Raw genomic sequence first — 12,306 nt, 5'->3', positions numbered from 1 at the left:
AATTATTGGTTAAAAAACTTGTTATGATTTTGATTGGTGAAAATAAAAGGTGGTAGGTGAGAGATATAGTATTAAATGAGGGTATACATGGAATAAATTGAGAAAAAATGCATTGGGTTTGTAAAACAACAAATGTTTTGGAATTTAGACCAAAACTTAAAACAACAAAAGATCAGGAACGGAGGGAGTATCTTTCAATTTAGGCTTAATAACACATAGGCTAGGGAAAAATTTAACATACACAAGTAAAAACTTGTGTATGGTTGCACATCCCCCTTTTGACCTGTTACTTCAGGTTTTTTTGATTTTTTATATTTTTAAATTTTAAAAATCTAAATAATTAAGTAAATATATTAAGTAAATACTTATAATATAATTATGGTTTAACTAACACTAACTCATATGGTAACTAATGTGGTAAATAAGTAAGGTAAATAAGTTTTAAAAAATGAAATAATGTAAAAAATATTTTAACCACATTAATGTTAATCAGATCTACCCAACTTACCCTATCTACCCATTCAATTCAATTAAACCAATTCATATTATCCTCTCCAACTCCACACACAAAGAAACCAATCCAGATCCAGAATGTTCATCTAGGGTTCCTAGCCACCCCCACACCCACCATCGAACACTCCAATCTTCTCCGTCTCCAGAACCCTCCATCCTTCTCCGTCTCCCACTCCAATCTTCTCTGTCCCCAACCTCCCCCTTCGAAACCCACCTTTCCCTTTGAAACCCACCTCCCCCCTTCGAAACCCACCTTTCCCTTTGAAACCCACCTCCCCCTTCGAAACCGACATTGCCCATCGTTTGAAACCCACACCCAGATATCGATGGAAACCTTCCATCATTGTCCTTGTCGTGGGTTTTTCCGATCTGGGTGTGGATTTGTTATCCTCGATCGAGGCTGGGTGTGGCTTTGGATCTTGCTGTTCATGTCCTCATATCTTCGATTCTGGACATATTCTTCTTTCTCCCACGTAATTGTTCGATTCCCCTCTACTTTTGCTTTGTGGGTTGATATATGGGGATTTCTGGGTTGAATTCCTGGGATTTTGAAAAATTTTGAGGAAAATGGTTAAATTGATTTAGGGATTTTGGATGATTTTACAAATTAGGGTTTGCGGGCTGGACAATTTGGGAATTTGGAAATTGTTTTCTGAGAATGGTGATTTGGGTTAAATTAATTTGTTGTTTGTTTTGCAGTTTCCAAATTAGGTTTTTTTTGTGGTATAAATTTGGGATTTTCATTACGTTGATTTGGGGTTTAGGATACATCAGCTGATTTGTTGTTGTCTCTGGAATTGAATCACTGTTATTTGAAGAATTTTCTGGGTATTGATTTGGGGATTGAGTGACTCATGTAAGCATTTTATAATTGATTTGATCTGATTGATTGAATGCATACTAACAATTGTTCTTTGTTGAATTTGAACTTAGGGTGTTTATGGGCTAATCATCGTTCCCTAATCATCATGCGAAAATCAAAATCAATTATTAAGGAGGTGAATCTGATTTTGGGATTGCTGGGTGTGCTGGGATCGACGAAGTGTTGTGTTTTTGTCCGGTGAGGTTAGTGGGCCGTTGGCATGAATTTTTTTCTCTCACTTGCTCGTTTTTTGTTTGTCCTGTTGTTTTTTGTTTGGCCCACTTAGTTTTTTCCCCGAATCATCCTGGGCCATAAAACTACATGTTTTTTTTTTTACGGTCAGGGCCTGAAAACTACTTATAAACTAAACAAACTAATTTATTTTTAATTGACCAGAGAAAAACTATTATTTATTTAAAATAAAGTATTAATTAATTTAAATTTAAATAAAGAATGAATATTAAAAATTTTAATAAATAAAAAAGAAATGATAATTTGAAAAAAATAATAAATATTTATTATTAATTGACCAGAAAAAAATATTAAATTAAAAGAAAAAATATTTATAAATTATAGTTGTATATTTAAAAAAAATTCTTTACAGAAGATATTTAAATTGCACTATTAATTTCTTTAATAATTAAAAATTCAATATTTTTGAAAAATAATTAAATAACTATTAACTACTATTATTAACTTTTAAAATATTACTCCCTCCGGTCCTATTTATAAGCAGCAAAAAAAAAATCACATAGTTTAAGAAATGTAGTTAAACTAGATAAAATGCATTAAATTTGTCTTGAATCAAAATAAACTTCCAAAATTACCCTTTGTTATTAGTATTGGAAAGTGGGAAAGAGAGAGAATAATTAATGAGGCACATTTTACAAGTTAGAATTAATAAGGGCATCATTGGAAAAAAAAATTAATATAGCTCAAACTTTCATTTGGTTCTTATAAAAAGGACCAAGATTTTTCTTCTCTTTCATGCTTATAAATAGGACCGGAGGGAGTATTACCTACATAATAATATGTTGTACTGTACTGGGTTTGTCCTCTTCCTTCCCTGACCCCTTTCTTTCTCTTTCTCTCTCAGCTTCTTTTCTGCTGCCACGCATGTTGCGTGTTCAGCTAACATAGCACGTGAAGTCCCCTTCTTCTTTCTTTTGAACTCTGAAATACCACAGATGACAGAGGTAGGTTTAAAGCCTACTCTGTCTCTGTACCCTGTTGCAGCTTTTGCAGCTTGCATAGTTATCGAGTCGTTTGAGTAATAATAATACACAATTTTATTTATTTATACAGCCAAGGTAGTGATACATCCAAACCACCAGTTTAAAAAAATGCAAAGACGAAATAGGGTACGACCACCACCTCTTGAGGCAACAATGGGTAAATATGTTGTTTTTGTTGGTAGAGAGCCTGGGATATACGCAAATTGGCATGATTGCAACCGGCGGGTTTATGGATTCCCTAATGCAGATTTTAAAAAATACCCCACTTGCGAGGATGCTGCTAGCGCGTGGATGCGTTTTTTGGCTGAGGGAGGTGTGAGGAATTTTCCTTATAGAGGACCAAGGCCAGTTGAACATGTTCACTGGGAGGGGGATTTACACTTTGCCCCCACACTTGCTGCCTGTGGAGGCTTAGATGAGCCTCTGAGAGAGTCATCCTCTGAAAATCAAGGTCTTCGAATTTCAAATGCTCAACCAAGAAGTTTTTTGTGGGATTCCATGTGTTGTATTTTGTTTGGTATTTTCCTTGGCATGATGCTGACATCATATGTGCTGCTTTCCTAGTTTTGTTGTTTTGTAATTTTGACATTAAATGTATTTTTTTTAATTATGTATGTCTGTGTATTGTGTTGGATCCAAGTGTTATTGTAATGTAATGTGTGATGTGTAATATAATTTAAGTTGTTTATGTTTGGAAGGCATGTCTGTTTAATTTAAAGTAATGTTAAATTTGATAAATGATAATCTTCAATGAGTCTGGATTGGATTGTGGGTCCTGAGTTGAGTTCTGAGCATTGATAGAAATGGAAATGGAAGTGGTTTTGTGTTTCTGATTGTGGGGTCCCACGGTCTTACTTGGAAAATTCTAGTTATTTTCTATTCTAATTATCTAGTTGAAGTGAAATTGACTGACTAATGGGCCTGATTGGTGACTACTTGTAAACCCAAACCCAACAAAGTGACAAAGTGACTATATATTACTATTAAATTGGGATTTTCAACACCCACCCTATCACAATCACAATCCTCTGAAGTAAGATACTCTTACCCTTACCAACCCTACTAGTTCTCTTCCCTTCTCTTACTTTTTAGTCTTGTTGAACCTGTTTTTGAATTTGGTTAACCGTAACTCTTTTTTCGTGTAAGTCATCATGGGTGGATCTGGATCTGAACCTGGGAAGTTTGCCGAGGATGAACCAAGCCTGAATACTCCATTGGACGGAGGGGAAGGAAGGTTAGTTGAGTTAGTCTTCTTGCCTAACATCATTTTGATTTGAACTTGTTGCACATCATTTTGTTTGATTTTAACTATCTTTGTAACCTGAGTTTTTCTCTTTTTCTCTTCCATCATATTAACATTAGATCTTTTAAAAAAAATAACATTGTTTTAAAATTTGTTAGATATAGTTATTTAGCATTATTTTTCATACCTTATTTCTTGTCTTCAACCATTAATCAGCCTGAACATGATTTCTTACCTTATTTCTTACCTATACAATTTAATGTAATGTGAGTTTCGAAATATTCTTATTAATAATGAGATATTCCAGAAATGATCCAAGAACTAAGTTTCTAACTTCCTCTAATGTATTTAATCTTCAGCTTAGATACTATGACAGACATTGTACATGTGGAGGCTAGGGTGGTTGAGCATTTTGATCCAACAGCACTTTGCAGTGATGTTAAACAGATTAACACTGCTGTAATTAGTCTTGCTGGGTCGGTGAAAGCTGCGTTGCTGAAGTTTGAAAGTGTAGATGCTCGGCTAGAGGAATTTCAAACTATTCAGGCTGGGATGCAAGCTAATATGGGGAGGGTAGAGAAGTATTTGAGCATGGTTGAGAAACCAGATGTAACTACAGCACATCACAAATTTGTTAGTCAATCTAAAGGGTCTGCATCTTCTGCTGTTATGAAAGCTAAAGTCACTGCGTCAGAGCCTAAAGGTTGTAGTCAATCAAAGGGGAAAAGTGCATCTGGTGCTGGTATTAGGTCTAAACGCACTTCAAGTTCTGCTGGTAACAACAAAAGGATGAGGACAAGAGTTGTAGCTGAGATCATGGAAAATGACATATTGAATGTTGATTTTGATGGAGCTGATTTGGAGACTGATGAAGGTTCATCTGCTGCTATCCAAACCCAAGTGAGTGATGTTGCTGTTGCTGCTAGGGCTGAAAATCTGTGCACTCCAGAAACACCAAAGAACACAAAGAACACACCCTTTCTTACACCGTGGTTGCAAAAAAGCTTTCGGAGTGCTACATCTGTGGAGGTTTATATTTTTATTTCTAATGACCTCACCCTTAATAATTTGTATTTCTAATGACCTCAAGCTTTAGTGTTTGTGTTTGACATTGAATCTGCAATGTTGTAGGGAGTTATTGGAGCCTTTGTGAGGAAAGATGTTGAAGAAACAAAGCAGAAGCTATTTCGTTCCCCGTCGTCTGCCAAAAAGCCTCCAAGCAGTTTCCTAACTACTCTCCCTGCCTCTAAGGTCATTAACCCGGTGACGCAAGCTAGACTATACATTCGGCCCTCACCTGCTCCCATTTTTCCCAAGGTAATTGTAACAGTATAAAGTGCTGAATAACAGTGTTATTTGGTGTGAAATGTTAAACTTTTATGTCATATCTAACTTATTATTTATGATGGCAGTCTGCCAATTTAAAGTTTAACATCCCATCGGAGTTTGACTGGGGTCATTTTGAAGCTCAAGCTGCTGTGTATTTATTCCACAAGGACCAAGACCCGGAGTAAGTTGATCCTTATTATTTATTTGCAATCTGTTACAATCCTGATCCTGTTTAGATACGTAATGTTTTGCGCTGCTGTGTAACAGAGAGGTTGTACTAAGCATGGATTCACATGAAGCAAGGAGAAAGGATTTTGATTGCTTGGTGCCTGGTCAACAAATTACAGATAAGGTGGTTTATTGATTAGATTGTTGTTGCTTGCATTTAAGACTGTTCTTATGTATTTGTCTTTTTGTTTGTTTGCATTTAGATTTTCAATTTGATTGCTGTAAAGATAGCGCGGGAACAGAGCTATCTTCTGAACGATACTATATGGTGCATTCCACCATCTTTTGTGGTAAGTGTTAATTTAATTTCATATCCTCTTTTTAAATTATTCTGAAAATTTTCAATGGAGCATTTTTATTTAAGTTGTTGCATTTTTGTGCTTTTATTAGGATGATGTTTACAAGGGTGTTTCTATTGAAAAGCTTGCTAGGGCTTACTTCATCCCTTTCATGTCTCCATGGAACACACTAAGCTTTGTAAGTATTGATATAATTGGAAGGGGGATGAAAACTCATTGTGGTTACCAATTAACATATTTCAATCATGTGTAGATTTATGTTCCTATGAAGAGTGAGTCTGGTCATTGGTATTTGATGGTAATTTCTATTGTGGATTATGCTATCTGTTACTTTGATTCCCATCTCAATGTGGATGATGTACCCATTAGATGTGCAAGCATGCGAACAATGGTAATTACTTGTCTAACTTCAATATCTTACTTGCATTATTTATTCACCTTCAAATTTAATGTTTTTCTGGTTATGTTGGCAGTGTGATACACTTATGCAAATGATGAGTACATCAGGCAGATATGTTGAAATGGATTTCTTCCGAAAAATGTCAGATTTCCATTCATGGCAGCTGAAGGAAGCAAGGGGAATCCCCAACACTGGGAGCTGGTATATGTAACAATAATTAATGGATTATATAGAAATCCAGCAACTGTTTGTCTACTTTGTCTAATTAATTCCTCCTGGTTTGACTGCAGTCATGATTCAGCGGTTTGGGTGCTGAATTGGCTTGAGATGGGAGCTGGGTTTAGCCCCAATCACAGTGGATATGTAAGTAATTCTTAACATATGTACATGTGACTGTTTGTTTGTGCTATTTTTCCAATTAATAACATTTGTTTTAGCCCCAATAACATGAAGTTGTTTATGTTTATGTTGTAGCCGAATGATTGTGCTGTGCGTATGAAAACAGGCACCAGTCTTTTGTCTGGAGATCATAACGACATGAGGAGAGTTTTTGAAGAGAAGGCTTCCTTGCTCTGGACCAGCCTTCATGTTGCTGATATAGATTGAGGCCAGCACTGATGTTTTGTTGTTGATAGAAGTTTTCTGATAGAAGTTTTTTGTGTTTACTGATGTTCAGCTTGATGTGGCTGTGGAGGAGGCTAGTGGAAGTTGTGGAGAATATGGTTATTTTTTGTTTTTGTTGATTAACTGGTTTTTCAACCACATGAGTATTTTGTCGCAAATATGTTTTGTTCCCTGTTGAACCTCTTGTAATTATGCTACTGGATGATTGGATGATTCTGTGGTGTGGTAATACAATGCATTGAATTTCCTCTGGTGGGCAATGCATAGTATTACCACCATTTGTGGGATATGATATGATATTATTGCATTTGCATTTGAAAAATTGTTTGTAGTTCTGAGTTTGCAGGGTATTACCACCATTTGTGGGATATTATATGATATTATTGCATTTGCATTTGCATTTGCATTTGTTATTTCTATTATTTTTTATTTTTATTAAAAGTTGTCTTCGTGGCCCATTAAACAGTAACAAAAAAAAATATGAGTAGTGGGGCGCCTTGGCCCATTAATTTTTACAAAAAAATTAAGTAAAAGTGAGTAATGGGCCTACTTGGCCCATTGAATTTTAACACAAAAGTTTGAGTAGTGGGCTGACTTGGCCCAATAATTTGTTGACACTAAACCATTAATAAGAAGGATATAAGGACCTAAGTGCAAAGTCAGAAATTATGTGACTTTGAATGTTGGTCAGCAGTCAGCATGTTAGAATTTCAAAATTTTAGGAACCTAAATGCATGGTCAGGCACCGTTTCCCAACTTTATGGTCAAAGTTGCTGACCGTAACTACCAAAACTCATTCAATTACCCATTAACAAACCATTAATGCTTGTAACCACTCCCCCACCAACACACCCCTTCTATATAAACACACACTCATTCACGTCCCTTTCAACCCACCCACACCCTCACTCACGTCCCTTTCAACCGACCCACTCTCACTCACAACTCAATTCCATTAGAAAAAATGGCCTGCTCTACATATGGCAAGATCAAGGAGGAGCCAATTGAGGTTCATTCAGATGATGAATCACAACATGAGGAAGAGATGATCCTGCCGGAGGTCCAACAACCTGTTGAACGTGAAGAGAGAGTGGGGCATGGTCCTTTTGTTCCTTCTTTCACCAAGGAAATTACATATTCTCAAGCTTCAGCGGACCAAGCATTGGTAGTGAAACTGATTTTGTCATCATCTCATTAATTTGTGCACCATTTTTATTTTTCAGCATCTAATTTATTTGTGCTCAACTTTGATTTTTAGTGCATCCCCGCAAGTTTTGTCCGAACATGGATGTCACGAAGGTATTCACATGTCCATTTGGAAACCACTGGAGGGAGACGTTACTATGTGAGACTCATTTGGCATTACAACAGTGCATTCACGTGTTATTTTGGGGGGACAGGCTGGTATGATTTTGTGTTAGAACACAATTTGGATGAAGGTGATAGTATAACAGTTAGGCCTACTAAGTTTTGTGACACTTATGAAGTCGCTATTCACTACTACCGCCGTCGCCGTTACTGAACTTTATTGTAAAGCGACATCCTCACCGCTTTAATTTAAATTTGTCGGATGTAGTTTAAGGTTCCGTAGTTTAATGTTTGGTTGTTCAAATAAAGGATAAAATTCTCTTTTCATGTATTAATCGTCAACATTTTATGAGCTGATTTTAAAAATAATTAATTGGATTGCTGCTGGAATCACCCTACTTTCTTTGGATTGTTTGGGCCGGTTTGGGCCATTAAATTCTAAGGCCCAATCTATATCTATATCTTCCTCCAAAAAAAATGCTAAAACAGAAAAAAAAATTACAACCTGTTAACAAAAAAAAGCCTAATCCGTGAAGTAAAATAGGGAAAAACAGAATTATAATTATATTTAAGGCGTGTCCACTGGTCCAGCACATTTTGAAATAGCAGAAAGGGTACCACAAATGAAACCAACAAGGGTCCACATACTAGAATTATTACAATTCAAACAGACCAAACACACCACAGCTCATCAATGTATTGGCTTATGATCCATCATCATCAAACCTAAATGAAATCACAAATATATGAGTAAGGTACAAACAGACCATCTCCAGCTACATCTCCAAGTATGCACTTCAACTGCATCAATGCTCCAGCAGCACACCTGTTACAATACAAAGATCAAAATTAAATTACTACTACAATTAATTAATTGGATTGTGTTTTGGAAATTGATATGTCAAAAGGAGAAAAGAAAGGATAGAGCCTCAACACATTTAAACCCAACTAGCATCACAATTATGGACCAAAACAGAAATATTCTCACCTCATTATGTTTGTCTTAGGCAAGTTTTTCGATTATGCCCCGCATCACCGCAAAGACCGCAGTGGGTAGTACGTCTCCCCTCTCCAAGTGCACTATCCATGCGTTTTTTAACGTGTTTGAGGGGGTCACGCAAGTACCTGTCAGGATCATTATCCACCCTTGGTACAGGTTCTTTTACGACATCATCACTTTTTTCCATCTTTCTTGCCTGTTTCAAAACAATCTCATTTGTTTCCCGAAACTTATCTGGTGCTCTACAAGCTGCTTTAGCCATCCTCCTGCAGTTTTCCCTCAAAACGTGAAATCTACAAACATCCATTGGGTCCCATGAAGCCAATTGTTCCCCACGCAAGTCAAGACCCTCTTTTGTTGATTTGGTCCATCTCCCCATAATTAAGGTTGAGGGAATTTCAGGTAGGTCTAAAAATCTGCATACAGCAAGAATGTGATCGCACGGAATACCATGCGATTCCATCCTCATACAAGAGCATTTAAAGACAGCACTTGTTTGGCACAATGAGACAACCCATTTCCTACTAGACAAGGAGAAATGCGAGACAAAGTAAATGATGGAACTTGAAGTCTCCTTGTAAAGATCCACCTTTAGCATCATTGACCGATGAAGACCCTTAGAGATAAGCTTGAAAATGCTATTTGTATAATGGTTGGAAGCGGACCTTTCAAGTCTCTTTAGTTGGGTTTGAGGAACATGGTCTCCGTGCATAGATGCAAAATCAGCCTCAAGTTCCCTTTGTCGCTGATAACTCAAATATCGGTTGAAATTGTGCATAAAATCTGTCAAGTTATTCCATGAGTCAACAAACTTGCCAACCTGGGCGTGTAATCCCTCAACCCTCGAGAGGTCGTACGGAAGCCCGCAAAAAAGTCACCCCGCATATGTGCAGTAGCCCACATCTTCTTCCGCGCATACAAGTCTTGAACCCATTCATTCTCTTCACATCCACATTCAATCACCATTTCAGACCATTTTTTCTCAAACTCAGCTACTTCAAGATCCCAAAGCATGCATCTAGTAAGTATTTTAATGAATTTTGGTTCAGCAACATTGCTCACTGCATTCCGGAGAAGATGCCAAGCACATAACCTATGATGAGCATTTGGTAAAACCTTTCTAATCGCATTTTTCATTGCCAGATCTCCATCTGTGATCACCGACATTGGAAACTTCCCGTGCATTGCATCCAACAAATTCTGAAGCAACCAAACATATGTATCCTCTTGCTCATTGGAAATTAGAGCAGCAGCAAATATAATTGTTTGGTTGTGATGATTAACCCCAGAGAATATAACAAGTGGCCGCTTGTACTTGTTCTTCTTGTACGTTGCATCAAACGCCAACACATCACCAAACAATGAATAGTTGTCACGGCTGCAACCATCACTCCAAAACAACTTGTCTAGCCTTCGATCCTGATTATAAGTGTGTTTCCAAAACAGATCAGGATCTTTCTCCTTCAACTTACGTAAGAAACCAATGACACCTCTCGCATCACATACTTTGGCCTTCTTCTTTTTAAATCGTTCATTGTACATTTGTCTCGGACCAAAAGGAACATTGTGATATCCACCCATCTGGTTGGCAAACACACCGTAAGCTTTTGGAGTGTTGATTCCTGCCATCCTATAGCAATTCAATTGAGTAATGTCAGCCTCATTCATTTTCCTATGGGCAGGTGCCAATCCAATCAAATTGTCTCCAACAAGCACATGATTATGGTCATCACAAACAGATTCTGAGGGGGAGTATTTCGTCTTATGCTCTTACTATTTTTTTCCCACCTTCATTCTTTTTGCTTATGACAAAAAGGGGGAGAACTGATAGTATCTTGACAACTCCTATATTATTTAGCTCAGAATCTAGATATTACTAACGTTGATATTAAGTATTAGATTCAGGGGGAGCTTAGCTCAGAATCAAGCACGAGTCTTGGATTCAGAAGGAGCAAGAAAAACTATACACATCAGGATAAGTTTTAACTCTGATACCTTATACTCTGAGTGTATTCAGTTTATTTGTTTAGAGTTGTTCATCAAAATACATGGTTTTGTCATCATCAAAAAGGGGGAGATTGTAAGATCAAGATTTGGTCATGTGGTACAACTCTATGTTTTGATGATAACAAGTATTTATTTGTGGATGAACAACTATGATACTCTAATGTTTGTCTTGAGTGTTTTGACAAACAGGTTCTGATTCTGACACCAGAAGATATATTCGTCAGAAGTTCTGAAGATCAGAAGATCTAAAGATCAGAGGATCTGAGGATCAGAGGATCTGAAGATCAGAAGATCTGAAGATCAGAGGATCTGAGGATCAGAGGATCAGAAGATCAGAGGATCAGAAGATCTGAGGATCAGAAGATCTGAAGACCAGAAGCTCTGAGGGACCAGAGGCTCTGAAGGTCCAGAAGCTCTGAAGGTCCAGAAGCAGAAGTTACGAAGGTCAGAGGATCCAAGCATCCCTCTGACTCTGATCACCAAGCTTCACAAGTTCCAACACGAAGCATTCCTCTGATCAGAAGTCAATGGTTAAAGGCAAATGTCTCTATCAAGAAGTACAAGAGCAGTGTACTATTCTGAAAAGCCTACCTACCAAGGTTCAGCCACAGCAGGTTCTGGAAGTTCCAGAAATGCCCTCCAACGGTCATATTCTCTCAACAGAAATATCCTTTGCACCTTGGACTATAAAAGGCTGAAGAAAAAGAAGAAAGCAAATAGAGAGAGAGATCAAGAGCTGCAATACAAGAAAAGATTCAAGCTTCTACTTTCTTCATCTGTTCTTATTTAGTTTACACTCAGCTTATTTAGAAGCAAACCTTTGTAAACACCAACCTCAAACAGTTGTTTGATTTTCCTTAAGGGACCGGGTAGGTCAGTATCCTTAAGAAGACTAAGAGAGTGAATCTTAGTGGTGATTCCTTTAGGAGATCAAGGTTGATCGGATCCTAGAGAAGACTAAGAGAGTGAATCTTAGTGTGAGCTAAGTCAGTGTATTGTTAGTCACTTGTAGGTTTCAAGTGCAGTTGTAACAATTATCTGATTAGTGGATTGTCTTCATTCTAAGAAGGAAGAAATCACCTTAACGGGTGGACTGGATTAGCTTGAGGGATTTATCAAGTGAACCAGGATAAAATACTTGTGTGCTTCTCTCTTCTCTCTATCTTTATCCGCTGCACCATCTATCGTAGAGAAACCGAAAAGATTTACTTTAAATCTTAAGGGGAAAGTTTTTATATTGAACACGCTATTCAACCCC

General features: G+C 37.2%; 1 protein-coding gene across 1 annotated transcript; it reads right to left on the bottom strand.

The window, feature by feature from the left end:
• Window positions 1-8,732: 8,732 nt before the first annotated feature.
• Window positions 8,733-10,670, bottom strand: LOC130719781 (protein FAR1-RELATED SEQUENCE 5-like). The gene is made up of 4 exons (XM_057570390.1): window positions 9,920-10,670; window positions 9,167-9,824; window positions 8,809-8,867; window positions 8,733-8,767 (listed from the first exon to the last, which is right to left on the bottom strand). Exons 1-4 carry the CDS (start codon window positions 10,668-10,670, stop codon window positions 8,733-8,735), a joined length of 1,503 nt encoding a protein of 500 aa, XP_057426373.1.
• Window positions 10,671-12,306: the final 1,636 nt, after the last annotated feature.

Source organism: Lotus japonicus, chromosome 5 (assembly GCF_012489685.1).
Source record: "Lotus japonicus ecotype B-129 chromosome 5, LjGifu_v1.2".
Lineage (NCBI taxonomy): Eukaryota > Viridiplantae > Streptophyta > Magnoliopsida > Fabales > Fabaceae > Lotus > Lotus japonicus.
This window is presented reverse-complemented; position numbering and strand designations above follow the sequence as displayed.

Bases quoted from the DNA above. Each gene is read 5' to 3' on its own strand.
- LOC130719781 (XM_057570390.1), bottom strand. From the start codon at position 10,670: ATGGCAGGAATCAACACTCCAAAAGCTTACGGTGTGTTTGCCAACCAG. The intron at 9,825-9,919 runs GTGACTTTTTTG...ATAACTTGACAG, and splicing joins GGCTACTGCACATATGCGGG to ATTTTATGCACAATTTCAAC. The intron at 8,868-9,166 runs GTACTTGCGTGA...GTATTGTAACAG, and splicing joins GTGGATAATGATCCTGACAG to GTGTGCTGCTGGAGCATTGA.